Source organism: Aotus nancymaae, unplaced genomic scaffold (assembly GCF_030222135.1).
Source record: "Aotus nancymaae isolate 86718 unplaced genomic scaffold, 86718_ANA_hifiasm-v0.15.2.pri h1tg000028l, whole genome shotgun sequence".
NCBI lineage: Eukaryota > Metazoa > Chordata > Mammalia > Primates > Aotidae > Aotus > Aotus nancymaae.
The window spans coordinates 919,015-943,525 of record NW_026988441.1 but is presented as its reverse complement, the minus strand read 5'-3'; the positions used below and the strand labels follow the sequence as shown (position 1 = coordinate 943,525).

At 43.2% G+C, this 24,511-nt stretch overlaps 1 protein-coding gene across 6 annotated transcripts in view; it reads right to left on the bottom strand.

The window, feature by feature from the left end:
- Positions 1-24,511, bottom strand: part of LOC135276700 (zinc finger protein 888-like) — a 74,430-nt gene that overhangs the window by 11,242 nt on the left and 38,677 nt on the right. For all 6 annotated transcript variants that reach the window (XM_064380834.1, XM_064380835.1, XM_064380837.1 and 3 more), the window contains one exon: positions 24,272-24,398. In XM_064380834.1, coding sequence (XP_064236904.1) covers positions 24,272-24,398 — 127 coding nt within the window. The remainder of the gene's footprint in view (positions 1-24,271; positions 24,399-24,511) is intronic.

Genomic DNA, 24,511 nt, shown 5'->3' with positions numbered 1-24,511 from the left:
ACTCTGTCTCAAAAAAAAACCAAAAACTGATTTTGGGCCAGGTGCGGTGGATCACGCCTGTAATCCCAGCACTTTGGGAGGCTGAGGTGGGTGGATCACAAGGTCAGAGTTCAAGACTAGACTGGCCAAGATGGTGAAACCCTGTCTCTACTAACAATACAAAAAGCAGCCAGTGTGGTAGGGGGCGCCTATAATCCCAGTGACTCAGGAGGCTGAGACAGAGAACTGCTTGAATCCAGGAGAAACAGGCTGCGGCGAGCTGAGATCGTGCCACTCTACTCCATCGTGGGTGACAGAGCAAGACTCTGTCTCAAAAAAAATAAATAATTAATATTGTAACCAATGACGAAACCAGCAAGCAAACAGTAGTACATTTATACAGCCTACAGAATTCTAAACAAGTCCCTCTTAAGAAAAAAGCCACGACTTCTACTTACCACCAGCTCACGATATAAAAAGTGAAATAAATGGTAAGATCACTACTTTCTGAATCAACCCCAGCACACCATTCAAGAGACACATTATAAACAAACTATCGAAAATCAAAAACTCAACATTATTTTGAAATAAAAACACTCAATACACACAGAATACAAAAAACCTACCTCAACATAATAAAGACCATTTAGGAGAAGCCCACGGTTACCATCACAGTGGATGGCGAAAGCCTGAAATCTCTTCCTCTAAGATCAGGAAAGAGACTAAGAAGCCTGCTTTTGTTATTTCTAGTCAGCATGTTACTGGAATCCTGACTGAAGAAATCAGACACAAGAAAAAGAAAGAAATGCCAAGCAGTGAGAAAAAAAGTAAAATGCTCTGTGTTCACAGAAGACATCATCTGATAGGAGGAAATCACCAAAGACTCCATGGAAGACTGGGCACGGTGACTCATGCCTGTAATCCCAGCATTGTGGGAGGCTGAGGTGGGCAAATCACAACGTTAGCAGTTCGAGGCCAGCCTGACCAATATGGTAAAACCCTGTCTCTACTGAAAATACAAAAATTAGGGGGACATAATCCCAGCTACTCGGAAGGCTGAGGCAGGAGAATCGCTTGAACCTGGGAGGCGGAGTTTGCAGTGACTCAAGGTCGCGCCACTGGACTCCAGCCTGGGCGACAGAGCTACGCTCCGTCTCAAAAAGAAAAAAAAAAAGAAAGATTCCATGAGAAAACCGTGGACATTATATATCTCATCGGGGATTAATATTTAGAAAATACAAGGAATGTTTACAAGTTGGCAACAAAAATCAAAAAACACAATTAGAAAATGAGTCTAGGAACTGCATACACATTTCTGGACAGACAAATCACCAATAAGCATAGAATAAATAAGCACCAAAACAAACAAACAAACAAACAAAAAAAAACGTAGCATGTAGGAAAAAACAATAACTACAATGAAACATCATCTCAAGTGCATTAAAAGATTTAGCATCCATAGGAATAGACAAGAAGTGTTGGTAAAAATGCAGACACGGCCAGGAGCAGAGACTCACTTTGGGAGGCTGAGACGGGTGGATCATCTCAGGTCAGGAGTTCGAGACCAGCCTGACCAACATGGAGAAGCTCCATCTCTACTAAAAATACACAATTAGCCAGACGTGGTGGCACAAGCCTGTAATCCCAGCTACCCGGGAGGCTGAGGCAGGAGAATCACTTGAATACAGGAGGCGGAGGTTGCAGTAAGCAGAGATCACACCATTGCACTCCAACCTGGGCATCAAGAGTGAAACTCTGTCTCAGAAAATAATCAATCAATTTTTTTTTAAATGCTAAGGTGAAAAAGCCTTTTGCACTGTTGCTGTGAATGTATAATGGGATAGTCCCTTTTAAAAAATCATATAACAGTTCCTCCAATATTTCATAATTGAATAACCCCATGAGCCAAAAAATTGGAAACAGGATCTTCAAGAATAGCTCTAGTAATATATAGATAGATAGATAGATATAGATACAGATATAGATACAGATTTTTTGTGTTGTTTCATTTTGTTTTTGAGACGGAGTCTGGAAACAAAACCAGTCTACTCCACCTGGACTGGAGCACAAGGGTCTGATCTCGGCTCACTGCATCCTTCCCTCCCGGTTCAAGAGATTCTCCTACCTCAGCCTCCTGAGTAGCTGGGATTAAAACTGTACATCACCATGCCCAGCTAAGCTTTTTTTTTTTTTCTTTGTATTTTTAGTAAAGATGGGGTTTCACCACGTCGGCCAGGCTGCTCTCCAACTCTTGACCTCAGTTGATCTGCCCCCTGGAACTTCCAAAGTGCTGGGATTACAGGCTTCAGCCACCACGCCTGGCCTAGCAGTATTATTTATAATACTAAAGAGAAGGAACCAACCCACATGTCCGTCGACAGATAACGATATCAACAAAATGTGGTATACACATACAATGGAATACTATTCAGCCTGAAAAGCAAACTTGCACAGGGCCAGGGGCAGTGGCTCATGCCCATAATCCCAGCACTCTGGGACTCTGAGGCAGGTAAATCACATCAGGCCAGGCATTCGAAGCCATCCTGGCCAACGTGGTGAAACAGCCATCTGGAATAGAACTACCTAAAATGAATCACGCGTGGTGACACACGTCTGTAATCCCAGCAACTCAGAAAGCTGAGGTAACGGGATCACTTGATCCCAGAAGGCAGGTGGCAGTCAGCCAGTATCACACTACTGCACTACACCCTGGGTGACAGAGTAAGAGACTGTCTCAAAAAAATAAAAATAAAGGAAATGAGAAGCCATTCCCTGACACAACAGTACTCACAATGCAGATATATAAAAAAAAAAATGAAGACTATCACTGAAAATAAGGAACTGAGGATTACATAAAATAAAAATGCATTTAGAATACATAGAAACTGGCCAGGCACAGTGGCTCACGTCTGTACTCCCAACACTTCGAGAGGCCGAGGCAGGTGGATCACCTGAGGTCAGGAGTTCGAGACCAGCCTGACCAATATGAAGAAACCCCGTCTCTAAAAAAAAAAAAAAAAAGGCCAACATGGAGAAACCATGTCTCTACTAAAAATACAAAACTAGCCAGGCATGGTGGTGGGTACCTGTGATCCCAGCTATTTGGCAGGTTGAGGCAGGAGAATCACTTGAACCCGGAAGGTGGAGGATGCAGTAAGCCAAGATCACATCACTGCACTCAAGTTTGGGCAATAAAGCAAGACTCCAACTCAAAATAAATAAACAAACAAGTTAAAAGCCACTGTGTCTTGAACAAATGACAGAACTAAAATATGGGGACCTCATTCAACCTCACAAGCCCTCCCTCAATAAGACTGATGAAAACATATCTGTTACAGGGTCAATCCTACGCCAAATTGAGCAAAAGTTTTCTCGTTAAAAATGAACGATGACACATATTGGTGTGAAAACAGTGAAATGAACAAGAGTTCAGTCAAAAGCCTCATACATATGTATCACTGTCACCTCAATAAATTAAAAAATTTATATTCTTCATATTTACAGCACATTTACTGTATACAAATAAATGCTCAAGAACCATATAGTACACTGTATTGATAAATAATCCACAACAAGCTCATGTAAGCATAACCAAAATCAATGGAAATTTTCTACTGTGAAACAAGAATAGCCCTGAGAAGTGATGACATGATTACAAAAATTGGCCAGGCCTGGTGGCCCACACCCATAGTCACAGCTATTCGAGGGGTTGACGCAAAAGAATCACTTGAACCTGGAAGGCAGAAGTTTCAGTGAATCGAGATTGCACCACTGCACTTCATCCTGGGTGACAGAGTGAGACTCCATTTCTATTATTTATTTATTTATTTATTTATTTATTTATTTATTTATTTATTTATTTATTTATTTGTTTGTTTGGAGGAGGAGTCTCACTCTGTCGCCCAGGCTGGAGTGCAATGGTGCGATCTCGGCCACTGCAACCTCTGCCTCCCGGTTTCAAGCGATTCTCCTGCCTCAGCCTCCCGAATAGCTGGGATTACAGGCACCAGCCACCGCACCCAGGTAATTTTTGTATTTTTAGTAGAGACAAAGTTTCAGTATCTTGGCCAGGCTGGTCTCGAATGCCTGACCTCGTGATTCCCCGGCATCGGCCTCCCAAAGTGCTGGGATTACAGGCATGAGACACCACACCCAGCCGAGACTTCATCTCAAAAAAAAAAGAAAAAGAAAAGGAAAATATTAATATAATATTTTACTAAATAAATGTCATAAAATTACATATATCCAGAGAGAACAGGTATTTTGTGACTTTTTTTAAAGAAAACATTTATATTTTTATTTTTTTGAGACAGTCTTGCTCTGTCCCCCAGGCTGGAGTGCAATGGCGACACCTCTGCTCACCGCAACCTCCATCTCCTGGGTTCAAACGATTCTTCTGCCTCAGCCTCCTGAATAGCTGGAATTACAGGCAGGCCTCACCATGCCCGGCTAATTTTTGTATTATTAGAGGTAAGATTTCACAACGTTGGCAAGGCTGGTCTCAAACTCCTGACCTCAAGGGATCCACCTGCCTCAGCCTCCCAAAGTCTTGGGATTACAGTCATAAGCCCCTGTGCCCAGCGGCACTTTCTGACATTACCAAGTGGAGTGTGTCAGTTATATTGCAGACCACATACCAAAAAGCCGTATGTAAAATCATAAAAATTAGTCAGTCAGGTGTGGTGGCTCACGCCTGTTATTTCAGCACTTTGGGAGGCCAAGGCAGATGGATCATGATGTCAGGAGTTCAAGATCGGCTTGGCCAACTAAGCAAAACCCCGTCTCTATTAAAAATACAAAATTTAGCTGGGTGTGGTGGCACACGCCTTCAGACCCAGCTACTCAGGAGTCTGAGCTGGGAGAACTGCTTGAACCCAGAAGACAAACGTGGCAGTGGGCCAAGACCATGCCATTGCAATCCAGCGTTAGTGACAGAGTGAGACTCTGTCTCAAAAAAAAAACAAAAACTGATTTTGGGCCAGGTGCGGTGGATCACGCCTGTAATCCCAGCACTTTGGGAGGCTGAGGTGGGTGGATCACAAGGTCAGAGTTCAAGACTAGACTGGCCAAGATGGTGAAACCCTGTCTCTACTAACAATACAAAAAGCAGCCAGTGTGGTAGGGGGCGCCTATAATCCCAGTGACTCAGGAGGCTGAGACAGAGAACTGCTTGAATCCAGGAGAAACAGGCTGCGGCGAGCTGAGATCGTGCCACTCTACTCCATCGTGGGTGACAGAGCAAGACTCTGTCTCAAAAAAAATAAATAATTAATATTGTAACCAATGACGAAACCAGCAAGCAAACAGTAGTACATTTATACAGCCTACAGAATTCTAAACAAGTCCCTCTTAAGAAAAAAGCCACGACTTCTACTTACCACCAGCTCACGATATAAAAAGTGAAATAAATGGTAAGATCACTACTTTCTGAATCAACCCCAGCACACCATTCAAGAGACACATTATAAACAAACTATCGAAAATCAAAAACTCAACATTATTTTGAAATAAAAACACTCAATACACACAGAATACAAAAAACCTACCTCAACATAATAAAGACCATTTAGGAGAAGCCCACGGTTACCATCACAGTGGATGGCGAAAGCCTGAAATCTCTTCCTCTAAGATCAGGAAAGAGACTAAGAAGCCTGCTTTTGTTATTTCTAGTCAGCATGTTACTGGAATCCTGACTGAAGAAATCAGACACAAGAAAAAGAAAGAAATGCCAAGCAGTGAGAAAAAAAGTAAAATGCTCTGTGTTCACAGAAGACATCATCTGATAGGAGGAAATCACCAAAGACTCCATGGAAGACTGGGCACGGTGACTCATGCCTGTAATCCCAGCATTGTGGGAGGCTGAGGTGGGCAAATCACAACGTTAGCAGTTCGAGGCCAGCCTGACCAATATGGTAAAACCCTGTCTCTACTGAAAATACAAAAATTAGGGGGACATAATCCCAGCTACTCGGAAGGCTGAGGCAGGAGAATCGCTTGAACCTGGGAGGCGGAGTTTGCAGTGACTCAAGGTCGCGCCACTGGACTCCAGCCTGGGCGACAGAGCTACGCTCCGTCTCAAAAAGAAAAAAAAAAAGAAAGATTCCATGAGAAAACTGTGGACATTATATATCTCATCGGGGATTAATATTTAGAAAATACAAGGAATGTTTACAAGTTGGCAACAAAAATCAAAAAACACAATTAGAAAATGAGTCTAGGAACTGCATACACATTTCTGGACAGACAAATCACCAATAAGCATAGAATAAATAAGCACCAAAACAAACAAACAAACAAACAAAAAAAAACGTAGCATGTAGGAAAAAACAATAACTACAATGAAACATCATCTCAAGTGCATTAAAAGATTTAGCATCCATAAGAATAGACAAGAAGTGTTGGTAAAAATGCAGACACGGCCAGGAGCAGAGACTCACTTTGGGAGGCTGAGACGGGTGGATCATCTCAGGTCAGGAGTTCGAGACCAGCCTGACCAACATGGAGAAGCCCCATCTCTACTAAAAATCCACAATTAGCCAGACGTGGTGGCACAAGCCTGTAATCCCAGCTACCCGGGAGGCTGAGGCAGGAGAATCACTTGAATACAGGAGGCGGAGGTTGCAGTGAGCAGAGATCACACCATTGCACTCCAACCTGGGCATCAAGAGTGAAATTCTGTCTCAGAAAATAATCAATCAATTTTTTTTTAAATGCTAAGGTGAAAAAGCCTTTTGCACTGTTGCTGTGAATGTATAATGGGATAGTCCCTTTTAAAAAATCATATAACAGTTCCTCCAATAATTCATAATTGAATAACCCCATGAGCCAAAAAATTGGAAACAGGATCTTCAAGAATAGCTCTAGTAATAGATAGATAGATAGATAGATAGATAGATAGATAGATAGATATAGATACAGATTTTTTGTGTTGTTTCATTTTGTTTTTGAGACGGAGTCTGGAAACAAAACCAGTCTACTCCACCTGGACTGGAGCACAAGGGCCTGATCTTGGCTCACTGCAGCCTCCCCTCCCGGTTCAAGAGATTCTCCTACCTCAGCCTCCTGAGTAGCTGGGATTAAAACTGTACATCACCATGCCCAGCTAAGCTTTTTTTTTTTTTTTCTTTGTATTTTTAGTAAAGATGGGGTTTCACCACGTCGGCCAGGTTGCCCTCCAACTCCTGACCTCAGTTGATCTGCCCCCTGGAACTTCCAAAGTGCTGGGATTACAGGCTTCAGCCACCACGCCTGGCCTAGCAGTATTATTTATAATACTAAAGAGAAGGAACCAACCCACATCTCCATCGACAGATAACGATATCAACAAAATGTGGTATACACATACAATGGAATACTATTCAGCCTGAAAAACAAACTTGCACAGGGCCAGGGGCAGTGGCTCATGCCCATAATCCCAGCACTCTGGGACTCTGAGGCAGGTAAATCACATCAGGCCAGGCATTCGAAGCCATCCTGGCCAACGTGGTGAAACAGCCATCTGGAATAGAACTACCTAAAATGAATCACGCGTGGTGACACACGTCTGTAATCCCAGCAACTCAGAAAGCTGAGGTAACGGGATCACTTGATCCCAGAAGGCAGGTGGCAGTCAGCCAGTATCACACTACTGCACTACACCCTGGGTGACAGAGTAAGAGACTGTCTCAAAAAAATAAAAATAAAGGAAATGAGAAGCCATTCCCTGACACAACAGTACTCACAATGCAGATATATAAAAAAAAAAATGAAGACTATCACTGAAAATAAGGAACTGAGGATTACATAAAATAAAAATGCATTTAGAATACATAGAAACTGGCCAGGCACAGTGGCTCACGTCTGTACTCCCAACACTTCGAGAGGCCGAGGCAGGTGGATCACCTGAGGTCAGGAGTTCGAGACCAGCCTGACCAATATGAAGAAACCCCGTCTCTAAAAAAAAAAAAAAAAAAGGCCAACATGGAGAAACCATGTCTCTACTAAAAATACAAAACTAGCCAGGCATGGTGGTGGGTACCTGTGATCCCAGCTATTTGGCAGGTTGAGGCAGGAGAATCACTTGAACCCGGAAGGTGGAGGATGCAGTAAGCCAAGATCACATCACTGCACTCAAGTTTGGGCAATAAAGCAAGACTCCAACTCAAAATAAATAAACAAACAAGTTAAAAGCCACTGTGTCTTGAACAAATGACAGAACTAAAATATGGGGACCTCATTCAACCTCACAAGCCCTCCCTCAATAAGACTGATGAAAACATATCTGTTACAGGGTCGATCCTACGCCAAATTGAGCAAAAGTTTTCTCGTTAAAAATGAACGATGACACATATTGGTGTGAAAACAGTGAAATGAACAAGAGTTCAGTCAAAAGCCTCATACATATGTATCACTGTCACCTCAATAAATTGAAAAATTTATATTCTTCATATTTACAGCACATTTACTGTATACAAATAAATGCTCAAGAACCATATAGTACACTGTATTGATAAATAATCCACAACAAGCTCATGTAAGCATAACCAAAATCAACGGAAATGTTCTACTGTGAAACAAGAATAGCCCTGAGAAGTGATGAAATGATTACAAAAATTGGCCAGGCCTGGTGGCCCACACCCATAGTCACAGCTATTCGAGGGGTTGACGCAAAAGAATCACTTGAACCTGGAAGGCAGAAGTTTCAGTGAATCGAGATTGCACCACTGCACTTCATCCTGGGTGACAGAGTGAGACTCCATTTCTATTATTTATTTATTTATTTATTTATTTATTTATTTATTATGAGGAGGAGTCTCACTCTGTCGCCCAGGCTGGAGTGCAATGGTGCGATCTCGGTCACTGCAACCTCTGCCTCCCGGTTTCAAGCGATTCTCCTGCCTCAGCCTCCCGAATAGCTGGGATTACAGGCACCAGCCACCGCACCCAGGTAATTTTTGTATTTTTAGTAGAGACAAAGTTTCAGTATCTTGGCCAGGCTGGTCTCGAATGCCTGACCTCGTGATTCCCCGGCATCGGCCTCCCAAAGTGCTGGGATTACAGGCATGAGACACCACACCCAGCCGAGACTTCATCTCAAAAAAAAAAAAAAAGAAAAGAAAAAGAAAAGGAAAATATTAATATAATATTTTACTAAATAAATGTCATAAAATTACATATATCCAGAGAGAACAGATATTTTGTGACTTTTTTTAAAGAAAACATTTATATTTTTATTTTTTTGAGACAGTCTTGCTCTGTCCCCCAGGCTGGAGTGCAATGGCGACACCTCTGCTCACCGCAACCTCCATCTCCTGGGTTCAAACGATTCTTCTGCCTCAGCCTCCTGAATAGCTGGAATTACAGGCAGGCCTCACCATGCCCGGCTAATTTTTGTATTATTAGAGGTAAGATTTCACAACGTTGGCAAGGCTGGTCTCAAACTCCTGACCTCAAGGGATCCACCTGCCTCAGCCTCCCAAAGTCTTGGGATTACAGTCATAAGCCCCTGTGCCCAGCGGCACTTTCTGACATTACCAAGTGGAGTGTGTCAGTTATATTGCAGACCACATACCAAAAAGCCGTATGTAAAATCATAAAAATTAGTCAGTCAGGTGTGGTGGCTCACGCCTGTTATTTCAGCACTTTGGGAGGCCAAGGCAGATGGATCATGATGTCAGGAGTTCAAGATCGGCTTGGCCAACTAAGCAAAACCCCGTCTCTATTAAAAATACAAAATTTAGCTGGGTGTGGTGGCACACGCCTTCAGACCCAGCTACTCAGGAGTCTGAGCTGGGAGAACTGCTTGAACCCAGAAGACAAACGTGGCAGTGGGCCAAGACCATGCCATTGCAATCCAGCGTTAGTGACAGAGTGAGACTCTGTCTCAAAAAAAAAACAAAAACTGATTTTGGGCCAGGTGCGGTGGATCACGCCTGTAATCCCAGCACTTTGGGAGGCTGAGGTGGGTGGATCACAAGGTCAGAGTTCAAGACTAGACTGGCCAAGATGGTGAAACCCTGTCTCTACTAACAATACAAAAAGCAGCCAGTGTGGTAGGGGGCGCCTATAATCCCAGTGACTCAGGAGGCTGAGACAGAGAACTGCTTGAATCCAGGAGAAACAGGCTGCGGCGAGCTGAGATCGTGCCACTCTACTCCATCGTGGGTGACAGAGCAAGACTCTGTCTCAAAAAAAATAAATAATTAATATTGTAACCAATGACGAAACCAGCAAGCAAACAGTAGTACATTTATACAGCCTACAGAATTCTAAACAAGTCCCTCTTAAGAAAAAAGCCACGACTTCTACTTACCACCAGCTCACGATATAAAAAGTGAAATAAATGGTAAGATCACTACTTTCTGAATCAACCCCAGCACACCATTCAAGAGACACATTATAAACAAACTATCGAAAATCAAAAACTCAACATTATTTTGAAATAAAAACACTCAATACACACAGAATACAAAAAACCCACCTCAACATAATAAAGACCATTTAGGAGAAGCCCACGGTTACCATCACAGTGGATGGCGAAAGCCTGAAATCTCTTCCTCTAAGATCAGGAAAGAGACTAAGAAGCCTGCTTTTGTTATTTCTAGTCAGCATGTTACTGGAATCCTGACTGAAGAAATCAGACACAAGAAAAAGAAAGAAATGCCAAGCAGTGAGAAAAAAAGTAAAATGCTCTGTGTTCACAGAAGACATCATCTGATAGGAGGAAATCACCAAAGACTCCATGGAAGACTGGGCACCACCGGTGACTCATGCCTGTAATCCCAGCATTGTGGGAGGCTGAGGTGGGCAAATCACAACGTTAGCAGTTCGAGGCCAGCCTGACCAATATGGTAAAACCCTGTCTCTACTAAAAATACAAAAATTAGGGGGACATAATCCCAGCTACTCGGAAGGCTGAGGCAGGAGAATCGCTTGAACCTGGGAGGCGGAGTTTGCAGTGACTCAAGGTCGCGCCACTGGACTCCAGCCTGGGCGACAGAGCTACGCTCCGTCTCAAAAAGAAAAAAAAAAGAAAGATTCCATGAGAAGACTGTGGAAATTATATATTTCATTGGGGATTAATATTTAGAAAATACAAGGAATTTTTACAAGTTGGCAACAAAAATCAAAAAACACAATTAGAAAATAAGTCTAGGAACTGCATACACCTTTCTGCAGAAATGACAGACAAATCACCAATAAGCATAGAATAAATAAGCACCAAAAAAAAATAAAAAACGTAGCATGTAGGAAAAAACAATAACTACAATGAAACATCATCTCAAGTGCATTAAAAGATTTAGCATCCATAGGAATAGACAGGAAGTGTTGGTAAAAATGCAGACACGGCCAGGAGCAGAGACTCACTTTGGGAGGCTGAGACGGGTGGATCATCTCAGGTCAGGAGCTCGAGACCAGCCTGACCAACATGGAGAAGCCCCATCTCTACTAAAAACACAAAATTAGCCAGACGTGGTGGCACAAGCCTGTAATCCCAGCTACCCGGGAAGCTGAGGCAGGAGAATCACTTGAATACAGGAGGCGGAGGTTGCAGTGAGCAGAGATCACACCATTGCACTCCAGCCTGGGCATCAAGAGTGAAAGTCTGTCTCAAAAAATAATCAATCAATTTTTTTTTTAATGCTAAGGTGAAAAAGCCTTTTGCACTGTTGCTGTGAATGTATAATGGGATAGCCCCTTTTAAAAAATCATATAACAGTTCCTCCAATCATTCATAATTGAATAACCCCATGGGCCAAAAAATTGGAAACAGGATCTTCAAGAATAGCTCTAGTAATATATAGATAGATAGATAGATATAGATACAGATATAGATACAGATTTTTTGTGTTGTTTCATTTTGTTTTTGAGACGGAGTCTGGAAACAAAACCAGTCTACTCCACCTAGACTGCAGCACAAGGGCCTGATCTTGGCTCACTGCAGCCTCCCCTCCCGGTTCAAGAGATTCTCCTACCTCAGCCTCCTGAGTAGCTGGGATTAAAACTGTACATCACCATGCCCAGCTAAGCTTTTTTTGTGTGTGTGTATTTTTAGTAAAGATGGGGTTTCACCACGTCGGCCAGGCTGCTCTCCAACTCCTGACCTCAGTTGATCTGCCCCCTGGAACTTCCAAAGTGCTGGGATTACAGGCTTCAGCCACCACGCCTGGCCTAGCAGTATTATTTATAATAGTAAAGAGAAGGAACCAACCCACATGTCCATCGACAGATAACGGTATCAACAAAATGTGGTATACACATACAATGGAATACTATTCAGCCTGAAAAACAAACTTGCACAGGGCCAGGGGCAGTGGCTCATGCCCATAATCCCAGCACTCTGGGACTCTGAGGCAGGTAAATCACATCAGGCCAGGCATTCGAAGCCATCCTGGCCAACGTGGTGAAACAGCCATCTGGAATAGAACTACCTAAAATGAATCACGCGTGGTGACACACGTCTGTAATCCCAGCAACTCAGAAAGCTGAGGTAACAGGATCACTTGATCCCAGAAGGCAGGTGACAGTCAGCCAGTATCACACTACTGCACTACACCCTGGGTGACAGAGTAAGAGACTGTCTCAAAAAAATAAAAATAAAGGAAATGAGAAGCCACTCCCTGACACAACAGTACTCACAATGCAGATATATAAAAAAAAAAATGAAGACTATCACTGAAAATAAGGAACTGAGGATTACATAAAATAAAAATGCATTTAGAATACATAGAAACTGGCCAGGCACAGTGGCTCACGTCTGTACTCCCAACACTTCGAGAGGCCGAGGCAGGTGGATCACCTGAGGTCAGGAGTTCGAGACCAGCCTGACCAATATGAAGAAACTCCGTCTCTAAAAAAAAAAAAAAAAAGGCCAACATGGAGAAACCATGTCTCTACTAAAAATACAAAACTAGCCAGGCATGGTGGTGGGTACCTGTGATCCCAGCTATTTGGCAGGTTGAGGCAGGAGAATCACTTGAACCCGGAAGGTGGAGGATGCAGTAAGCCAAGATCACATCACTGCACTCAAGTTTGGGCAATAAAGCAAGACTCCAACTCAAAATAAATAAACAAACAAGTTAAAAGCCACTGTGTCTTGAACAAATGACAGAACTAAAATATGGGGACCTCATTCAACCTCACAAGCCCTCCCTCAATAAGACTGATGAAAACATATCTGTTACAGGGTCGATCCTACGCCAAATTGAGCAAAAGTTTTCTCGTTAAAAATGAACGATGACACATATTGGTGTGAAAACAGTGAAATGAACAAGAGTTCAGTCAAAAGCCTCATACATATGTATCACTGTCACCTCAATAAATTGAAAAATTTATATTCTTCATATTTACAGCACATTTACTGTATACAAATAAATGCTCAAGAACCATATAGTACACTGTATTGATAAATAATCCACAACAAGCTCATGTAAGCATAACCAAAATCAACGGAAATGTTCTACTGTGAAACAAGAATAGCCCTGAGAAGTGATGAAATGATTACAAAAATTGGCCAGGCCTGGTGGCCCACACCCATAGTCACAGCTATTCGAGGGGTTGACGCAAAAGAATTACTTGAACCCGGAAGGCAGAAGTTTCAGTGAGTCGAGATTGCACCACTGCACTTCATCCTGGGTGACAGAGTGAGACTCCATTTCTATTATTTATTTATTTATTTATTATGAGAAGGAGTCTCACTCTGTCGCCCAGGCTGGAGTGCAATGGTGCGATCTCGGCCACTGCAACCTCTGCCTCCCGGTTTCAAGAGATTCTCCTGCCTCAGCCTCCCGAATAGCTGGGATTACAGGCACCAGCCACCGCACCCAGGTAATTTTTGTATTTTTAGTAGAGACAAAGTTTCAGTATCTTGGCCAGGCTGGTCTCGAATGCCTGACCTCGTGATTCCCCGGCATCGGCCTCCCAAAGTGCTGGGATTACAGGCATGAGACACCACACCCAGCCGAGACTTCATCTCAAAAAAAAAAAAAAAGAAAAGAAAAAGAAAAGGAAAATATTAATATAATATTTTACTAAATAAATGTCATAAAATTACATATATCCAGAGAGAACAGATATTTTGTGACTTTTTTTAAAGAAAACATTTATATTTTTATTTTTTTGAGACAGTCTTGCTCTGTCCCCCAGGCTGGAGTGCAATGGCGACACCTCTGCTCACCGCAACCTCCATCTCCTGGGTTCAAACGATTCTTCTGCCTCAGCCTCCTGAATAGCTGGAATTACAGGCAGGCCTCACCATGCCCGGCTAATTTTTGTATTATTAGAGGTAAGATTTCACAACGTTGGCAAGGCTGGTCTCAAACTCCTGACCTCAAGGGATCCACCTGCCTCAGCCTCCCAAAGTCTTGGGATTACAGTCATAAGCCCCTGTGCCCAGCGGCACTTTCTGACATTACCAAGTGGAGTGTGTCAGTTATATTGCAGACCACATACCAAAAAGCCGTATGTAAAATCATAAAAATTAGTCAGTCAGGTGTGGTGGCTCACGCCTGTTATTTCAGCACTTTGGGAGGCCAAGGCAGATGGATCATGATGTCAGGAGTTCAAGATCGGCTTGGCCAACTAAGCAAAACCCCGTCTCTATTAAAAATACAAAATTTAGCTGGGTGTGGTGGCACACGCCTTCAGACCCAGCTACTCAGGAGTCTGAGCTGGGAGAACTGCTTGAACCCAGAAGACAAACGTGGCAGTGGGCCAAGACCATGCCATTGCAATCCAGCGTTAGTGACAGAGTGAGACTCTGTCTCAAAAAAAAAAACAAAAACTGATTTTGGGCCAGGTGCGGTGGATCACGCCTGTAATCCCAGCACTTTGGGAGGCTGAGGTGGGTGGATCACAAGGTCAGAGTTCAAGACTAGACTGGCCAAGATGGTGAAACCCTGTCTCTACTAACAATACAAAAAGCAGCCAGTGTGGTAGGGGGCGCCTATAATCCCAGTGACTCAGGAGGCTGAGACAGAGAACTGCTTGAATCCAGGAGAAACAGGCTGCGGCGAGCTGAGATCGTGCCACTCTACTCCATCGTGGGTGACAGAGCAAGACTCTGTCTCAAAAAAAATAAATAATTAATATTGTAACCAATGACGAAACCAGCAAGCAAACAGTAGTACATTTATACAGCCTACAGAATTCTAAACAAGTCCCTCTTAAGAAAAAAGCCACGACTTCTACTTACCACCAGCTCACGATATAAAAAGTGAAATAAATGGTAAGATCACTACTTTCTGAATCAACCCCAGCACACCATTCAAGAGACACATTATAAACAAACTATCGAAAATCAAAAACTCAACATTATTTTGAAATAAAAACACTCAATACACACAGAATACAAAAAACCCACCTCAACATAATAAAGACCATTTAGGAGAAGCCCACGGTTACCATCACAGTGGATGGCGAAAGCCTGAAATCTCTTCCTCTAAGATCAGGAAAGAGACTAAGAAGCCTGCTTTTGTTATTTCTAGTCAGCATGTTACTGGAATCCTGACTGAAGAAATCAGACACAAGAAAAAGAAAGAAATGCCAAGCAGTGAGAAAAAAAGTAAAATGCTCTGTGTTCACAGAAGACATCATCTGATAGGAGGAAATCACCAAAGACTCCATGGAAGACTGGGCACCACCGGTGACTCATGCCTGTAATCCCAGCATTGTGGGAGGCTGAGGTGGGCAAATCACAACGTTAGCAGTTCGAGGCCAGCCTGACCAATATGGTAAAACCCTGTCTCTACTAAAAATACAAAAATTAGGGGGACATAATCCCAGCTACTCGGAAGGCTGAGGCAGGAGAATCGCTTGAACCTGGGAGGCGGAGTTTGCAGTGACTCAAGGTCGCGCCACTGGACTCCAGCCTGGGCGACAGAGCTACGCTCCGTCTCAAAAAGAAAAAAAAAAGAAAGATTCCATGAGAAGACTGTGGAAATTATATATTTCATTGGGGATTAATATTTAGAAAATACAAGGAATTTTTACAAGTTGGCAACAAAAATCAAAAAACACAATTAGAAAATAAGTCTAGGAACTGCATACACCTTTCTGCAGAAATGACAGACAAATCACCAATAAGCATAGAATAAATAAGCACCAAAAAAAAATAAAAAACGTAGCATGTAGGAAAAAACAATAACTACAATGAAACATCATCTCAAGTGCATTAAAAGATTTAGCATCCATAGGAATAGACAGGAAGTGTTGGTAAAAATGCAGACACGGCCAGGAGCAGAGACTCACTTTGGGAGGCTGAGACGGGTGGATCATCTCAGGTCAGGAGCTCGAGACCAGCCTGACCAACATGGAGAAGCCCCATCTCTACTAAAAACACAAAATTAGCCAGACGTGGTGGCACAAGCCTGTAATCCCAGCTACCCGGGAAGCTGAGGCAGGAGAATCACTTGAATACAGGAGGCGGAGGTTGCAGTGAGCAGAGATCACACCATTGCACTCCAGCCTGGGCATCAAGAGTGAAACTCTGTCTCAAAAAATAATCAATCAATTTTTTTTTTAATGCTAAGGTGAAAAAGCCTTTTGCACTGTTGCTGTGAATGTATAATGGGATAGCCCCTTTTAAAAAATCATATAACAGTTCCTCCAATCATTCATAATTGAATAACCCCATGGGCCAAAAAATTGGAAACAGGATCTTCAAGAATAGCTCTAGTAATATATAGATAGATAGATAGATATAGATACAGATATAGATACAGATTTTTTGTGTTGTTTCATTTTGTTTTTGAGACGGAGTCTGGAAACAAAACCAGTCTACTCCACCTAGACTGCAGCACAAGGGCCTGATCTTGGCTCACTGCAGCCTCCCCTCCCGGTTCAAGAGATTCTCCTACCTCAGCCTCCTGAGTAGCTGGGATTAAAACTGTACATCACCATGCCCAGCTAAGCTTTTTTTGTGTGTGTGTATTTTTAGTAAAGATGGGGTTTCACCACGTCGGCCAGGCTGCTCTCCAACTCCTGACCTCAGTTGATCTGCCCCCTGGAACTTCCAAAGTGCTGGGATTACAGGCTTCAGCCACCACGCCTGGCCTAGCAGTATTATTTATAATAGTAAAGAGAAGGAACCAACCCACATGTCCATCGACAGATAACGGTATCAACAAAATGTGGTATACACATACAATGGAATACTATTCAGCCTGAAAAACAAACTTGCACAGGGCCAGGGGCAGTGGCTCATGCCCATAATCCCAGCACTCTGGGACTCTGAGGCAGGTAAATCACATCAGGCCAGGCATTCGAAGCCATCCTGGCCAACGTGGTGAAACAGCCATCTGGAATAGAACTACCTAAAATGAATCACGCGTGGTGACACACGTCTGTAATCCCAGCAACTCAGAAAGCTGAGGTAACAGGATCACTTGATCCCAGAAGGCAGGTGACAGTCAGCCAGTATCACACTACTGCACTACACCCTGGGTGACAGAGTAAGAGACTGTCTCAAAAAAATAAAAATAAAGGAAATGAGAAGCCACTCCCTGACACAACAGTACTCACAATGCAGATATATAAAAAAAAAAATGAAGACTATCACTGAAAATAAGGAACTGAGGATTACATAAAATAAAAATGCATTTAGAATACATAGAAACTGGCCAGGCACAGTGGCTCACGTCTGTACTCCCAACACTTCGAGAGGCCGAGGCAGGTGGATCACCTGAGGTCAGGAGTTCGAGACCAGCCTGACCAATATGAAGAAACTCCGTCTCTAAAAAAAAAAAAAAAAAGGCCAACATGGAGAAACCATGTCTCTACTAAAAATACAAAACTAGCCAGGCATGGTGGTGGGTACCTGTGATCCCAGCTATTTGGCAGGTTGAGGCAGGAGAATCACTTGAACCCGGAAGGTGGAGGATGCAGTAAGCCAAGATCACATCACTGCACTCAAGTTTGGGCAATAAAGCAAGACTCCAACTCAAAATAAATAAACAAACAAGTTAAAAGCCACTGTGTCTTGAACAAATGACAGAACTAAAATATGGGGACCTCATTCAACCTCACAAGCCCTCCCTCAATAAGACTGATGAAAACATATCTGTTACAGGGTCGATCCTACGCCAAATTGAGCAAAAGTTTTCTCGTTAAAAATGAACGATGACACATATTGGTGTGAAAACAGTGAAATGAACAAGAGTTCAGTCAAAAGCCTCATACATATGTATCACTGTCACCTCAATAAATTGAAAAATTTATATTCTTCATATTTACAGCACATTTACTGTATACAAATAAATGCTCAAGAACCATATAGTACACTGTATTGATAAATAATCCACAACAAGCTCATGTAAGCATAACCAAAATCAACGGAAATGTTCTACTGTGAAACAAGAATAGCCCTGAGAAGTGATGAAATGATTACAAAAATTGGCCAGGCCTGGTGGCCCACACCCATAGTCACAGCTATTCGAGGGGTTGACGCAAAAGAATTACTTGAACCCGGAAGGCAGAAGTTTCAGTGAGTCGAGATTGCACCACTGCACTTCATCCTGGGTGACAGAGTGAGACTCCATTTCTATTATTTATTTATTTATTTATTATGAGAAGGAGTCTCACTCTGTCGCCCAGGCTGGAGTGCAATGGTGCGATCTCGGCCACTGCAACCTCTGCCTCCCGGTTTCAAGAGATTCTCCTGCCTCAGCCTCCCGAATAGCTGGGATTACAGGCACCAGCCACCGCACCCAGGTAATTTTTGTATTTTTAGTAGAGACAAAGTTTCAGTATCTTGGCCAGGCTGGTCTCGAATGCCTGACCTCGTGATTCCCCGGCATCGGCCTCCCAAAGTGCTGGGATTACAGGCATGAGACACCACACCCAGCCGAGACTTCATCTCAAAAAAAAAAAAAAAGAAAAGAAAAAGAAAAGGAAAATATTAATATAATATTTTACTAAATAAATGTCATAAAATTACATATATCCAGAGAGAACAGATATTTTGTGACTTTTTTTAAAGAAAACATTTATATTTTTATTTTTTTGAGACAGTCTTGCTCTGTCCCCCAGGCTGGAGTGCAATGGCGACACCTCTGCTCACCGCAACCTCCATCTCCTGGGTTCAAACGATTCTTCTGCCTCAGCCTCCTGAATAGCTGGAATTACAGGCAGGCCTCACCATGCCCGGCTAATTTTTGTATTATTAGAGGTAAGATTTCACAACGTTGGCAAGGCTGGTCTCAAACTCCTGACCTCAAGGGATCCACCTGCCTCAGCCTCCCAAAGTCTTGGGATTACAGTCATAAGCCCCTGTGCCCAGCGGCACTTTCTGACATTACCAAGTGGAGTGTGTCAGTTATATTGCAGACCACATACCAAAAAGCCGTATGTAAAATCATAAAAATTAGTCAGTCAGGTGTGGTGGCTCACGCCTGTTATTTCAGCACTTTGGGAGGCCAAGGCAGATGGATCATGATGTCAGGAGTTCAAGATCGGCTTGGCCAACTAAGCAAAACCCCGTCTCTATTAAAAATACAAAATTTAGCTGGGTGTGGTGGCACACGCCTTCAGACCCAGCTACTCAGGAGTCTGAGCTGGGAGAACTGCTTGAACCCAGAAGACAAACGTGGCAGTGGGCCAAGACCATGCCATTGCAATCCAGCGTTAGTGACAGAGTGAGACTCTGTCTCAAAAAAAAAAACAAAAACTGATTTTGGGCCAGGTGCGGTGGATCACGCCTGTAATCCCAGCACTTTGGGAGGCTGAGGTGGGTGGATCACAAGGTCAGAGTTCAAGACTAGACTGGCCAAGATGGTGAAACCCTGTCTCTACTAACAATACAAAAAGCAGCCAGTGTGGTAGGGGGCGCCTATAATCCCAGTGACTCAGGAGGCTGAGACAGAGAACTGCTTGAATCCAGGAGAAACAGGCTGCGGCGAGCTGAGATCGTGCCACTCTACTCCATCGTGGGTGACAGAGCAAGACTCTGTCTCAAAAAAAATAAATAATTAATATTGTAACCAATGACGAAACCAGCAAGCAAACAGTAGTACATTTATACAGCCTACAGAATTCTAAACAAGTCCCTCTTAAGAAAAAAGCCACGACTTCTACTTACCACCAGCTCACGATATAAAAAGTGAAATAAATGGTAAGATCACTACTTTCTGAATCAACCCCAGCACACCATTCAAGAGACACATTATAAACAAACTATCGAAAATCAAAAACTCAACATTATTTTGAAATAAAAACACTCAATACACACAGAATACAAAAAACCCACCTCAACATAATAAAGACCATTTAGGAGAAGCCCACGGTTACCATCACAGTGGATGGCGAAAGCCTGAAATCTCTTCCTCTAAGATCAGGAAAGAGACTAAGAAGCCTGCTTTTGTTATTTCTAGTCAGCATGTTACTGGAATCCTGACTGAAGAAATCAGACACAAGAAAAAGAAAGAAATGCCAAGCAGTGAGAAAAAAAGTAAAATGCTCTGTGTTCACAGAAGACATCATCTGATAGGAGGAAATCACCAAAGACTCCATGGAAGACTGGGCACCACCGGTGACTCATGCCTGTAATCCCAGCATTGTGGGAGGCTGAGGTGGGCAAATCACAACGTTAGCAGTTCGAGGCCAGCCTGACCAATATGGTAAAACCCTGTCTCTACTAAAAATACAAAAATTAGGGGGACATAATCCCAGCTACTCGGAAGGCTGAGGCAGGAGAATCGCTTGAACCTGGGAGGCGGAGTTTGCAGTGACTCAAGGTCGCGCCACTGGACTCCAGCCTGGGCGACAGAGCTACGCTCCGTCTCAAAAAGAAAAAAAAAAGAAAGATTCCATGAGAAGACTGTGGAAATTATATATTTCATTGGGGATTAATATTTAGAAAATACAAGGAATTTTTACAAGTTGGCAACAAAAATCAAAAAACACAATTAGAAAATAAGTCTAGGAACTGCATACACCTTTCTGCAGAAATGACAGACAAATCACCAATAAGCATAGAATAAATAAGCACCAAAAAAAAATAAAAAACGTAGCATGTAGGAAAAAACAATAACTACAATGAAACATCATCTCAAGTGCATTAAAAGATTTAGCATCCATAAGAATAGACAAGAAGTGTTGGTAAAAATGCAGACACGGCCAGGAGCAGAGACTCACTTTGGGAGGCTGAGACGGGTGGATCATCTCAGGTCAGGAGCTCGAGACCAGCCTGACCAACATGGAGAAGCCCCATCTCTACTAAAAACACAAAATTAGCCAGACGTGGTGGCACAAGCCTGTAATCCCAGCTACCCGGGAAGCTGAGGCAGGAGAATCACTTGAATACAGGAGGCGGAGGTTGCAGTGAGCAGAGATCATACCATTGCACTCCAGCCTGGGCATCAAGAGTGAAAGTCTGTCTCAAAAAATAATCAATCAATTTTTTTTTTAATGCTAAGGTGAAAAAGCCTTTTGCACTGTTGCTGTGAATGTATAATGGGATAGCCCCTTTTAAAAAATCATATAACAGTTCCTCCAATCATTCATAATTGAATAACCCCATGGGCCAAAAAATTGGAAACAGGATCTTCAAGAATAGCTCTAGTAATATATAGATAGATAGATAGATATAGATACAGATATAGATACAGATTTTTTGTGTTGTTTCATTTTGTTTTTGAGACGGAGTCTGGAAACAAAACCAGTCTACTCCACCTAGACTGCAGCACAAGGGCCTGATCTTGGCTCACTGCAGCCTCCCCTCCCGGTTCAAGAGATTCTCCTACCTCAGCCTCCTGAGTAGCTGGGATTAAAACTGTACATCACCATGCCCAGCTAAGCTTTTTTTGTGTGTGTGTATTTTTAGTAAAGATGGGGTTTCACCACGTCGGCCAGGCTGCTCTCCAACTCCTGACCTCAGTTGATCTGCCCCCTGGAACTTCCAAAGTGCTGGGATTACAGGCTTCAGCCACCACGCCTGGCCTAGCAGTATTATTTATAATAGTAAAGAGAAGGAACCAACCCACATGTCCATCGACAGATAACGGTATCAACAAAATGTGGTATACACATACAATGGAATACTATTCAGCCTGAAAAACAAACTTGCACAGGGCCAGGGGCAGTGGCTCATGCCCATAATCCCAGCACTCTGGGACTCTGAGGCAGGTAAATCACATCAGGCCAGGCATTCGAAGCCATCCTGGCCAACGTGGTGAAACAGCCATCTGGAATAGAACTACCTAAAATGAATCACGCGTGGTGACACACGTCTGTAATCCCAGCAACTCAGAAAGCTGAGGTAACAGGATCACTTGATCCCAGAAGGCAGGTGACAGTCAGCCAGTATCACACTACTGCACTACACCCTGGGTGACAGAGTAAGAGACTGTCTCAAAAAAATAAAAATAAAGGAAATGAGAAGCCATTCCCTGACACAACAGTACTCACAATGCAGATATATAAAAAAAAAAATGAAGACTATCACTGAAAATAAGGAACTGAGGATTACATAAAATAAAAATGCATTTAGAATACATAGAAACTGGCCAGGCACAGTGGCTCACGCCTGTACTCCCAACACTTCGAGAGGCCGAGGCAGGTGGATCACCTGAGGTCAGGAGTTCGAGACCAGCCTGACCAATATGAAGAAACCCCGTCTCTAAAAAAAAAAAAAGGCCAACATGGAGAAACCATGTCTCTACTAAAAATACAAAACTAGCCAGGCATGGTGGTGGGTACCTGTGATCCCAGCTATTTGGCAGGTTGAGGCAGGAGAATCACTTGAACCCGGAAGGTGGAGGATGCAGTAAGCCAAGATCACATCACTGCACTCAAGTTTGGGCAATAAAGCAAGACTCCAACTCAAAATAAATAAACAAACAAGTTAAAAGCCACTGTGTCTTGAACAAATGACAGAACTAAAATATGGGGACCTCATTCAACCTCACAAGCCCTCCCTCAATAAGACTGATGAAAACATATCTGTTACAGGGTCGATCCTACGCCAAATTGAGCAAAAGTTTTCTCGTTAAAAATGAACGATGACACATATTGGTGTGAAAACAGTGAAATGAACAAGAGTTCAGTCAAAAGCCTCATACATATGAGGCCGTGAGCCACAATGATGGCCTCCCTTGGAGGAATTTCAACAACACTGACCACTGCTTAGAGATGATTATTAGTTTATGAGATAAACAGTGTCACAGTGCCACTGGCAGAGGCTACTGTGATGCTCCTCAAAACCCAGAATAGGCCGGGCATGGTGGCTCAGGCCTGTAATCCCAGCACTTCGGGAGGGCGAAGTACGTGGATCACCTGAGGTCAGGGGTACGAGCCCAGCTTGGGCAACAAGGTGTATCTCTACTGAAATACAAAAACTGGCCAGGCGTGGTGGCCCACTCTTGTAATCCCAGCTACAAGGGAGGCTCAGGCAGGAGAACTGCTTGAACCCAGGAGGTGGAGGTTGCAGTGAGCTGAGATTGTGTCACTGCACTCCAGCCTGGGCGACAGAGGGAGACTCTTGTCTCAAAAAGCAAAACAAAAACCAAAACCAAAAAAAAAAAACAACAATCATTACGGTGATAACACCTCACGGTCAGCGTCATGCTCTCTACCTCGTATCCTGGTAGAATACGAGCATTACGGTGATAACACCTCACAGTCAGCGTCATGCTCTCTACCTCGTATCCTGGTAGAATACGAGCATTACGGTGATAACACTTCACAGTGAGTGTCATGCTTTCTACCTCGTATCCTGGCCTATGCTGACAGTTGTGCTCAGGGATTCCAGGGGTGTCTCTGCCTAGAGCAGGATGGTTCAATTATATTAGTGAAAGCGTTCTTCACGAATTTTCTGTTTCTACCTAAACCCACTTCACAGGAGAGTCCCTAACAAGTTATCCATGACCGATAGGAGGGTCATCACTGCAGAAAATAACGACATATACACGTAAAGCATATACAGAGGCCAGGCGCGGTGGATCTCACTTGTAATCCCAGCACTTTGGGAGACCAAGGCAGGTGGATCACCTGAGGTCAGGAGTTCGAGACTAGCCTGACCAACATGGAGAAACCTCGTCTCTACTGAAAATACAAAATTAGTTGGGCATGGCGGCACAGGCTTGTAATCCCAGCTACTTGGGAGGCTGAGGCAGGAGAACAGCTTGAACCTGGGAGGCAAAGGTTGTGGTGAGGCGAGATCCCACCACTGCACTCCAGCCTGGACAAGAGTGACACTCTGTCTCAAAAACAAACAAACAAAAAAGCATAATGTACGGGGCAAAATCACAAAAAGAAATATAAAACCAGGAAGAGCCAAGATAGACAAGGGCAGATTCCTCGTGTCTGGAATTTTCCTCACCCACAAACTGCAGGTTCCTGTAGTTCTCCGACATCACTTCCCTGTATAAAGCCCTCTGCGCAGGGGTCAGGCATTTCCACTCCTCCAATGAGAACTCTACAGCCACATCCTTGAAAGTCAAGTGTCCCTAAAATGAAAAACACATTTCAACAAAACATGGAGGACTGAGTTGCCACCTTCACATGAAATGAGAAAAGAGAAATTAAGCATCCGCTTCATCACAGACTGTTCTGACAAACC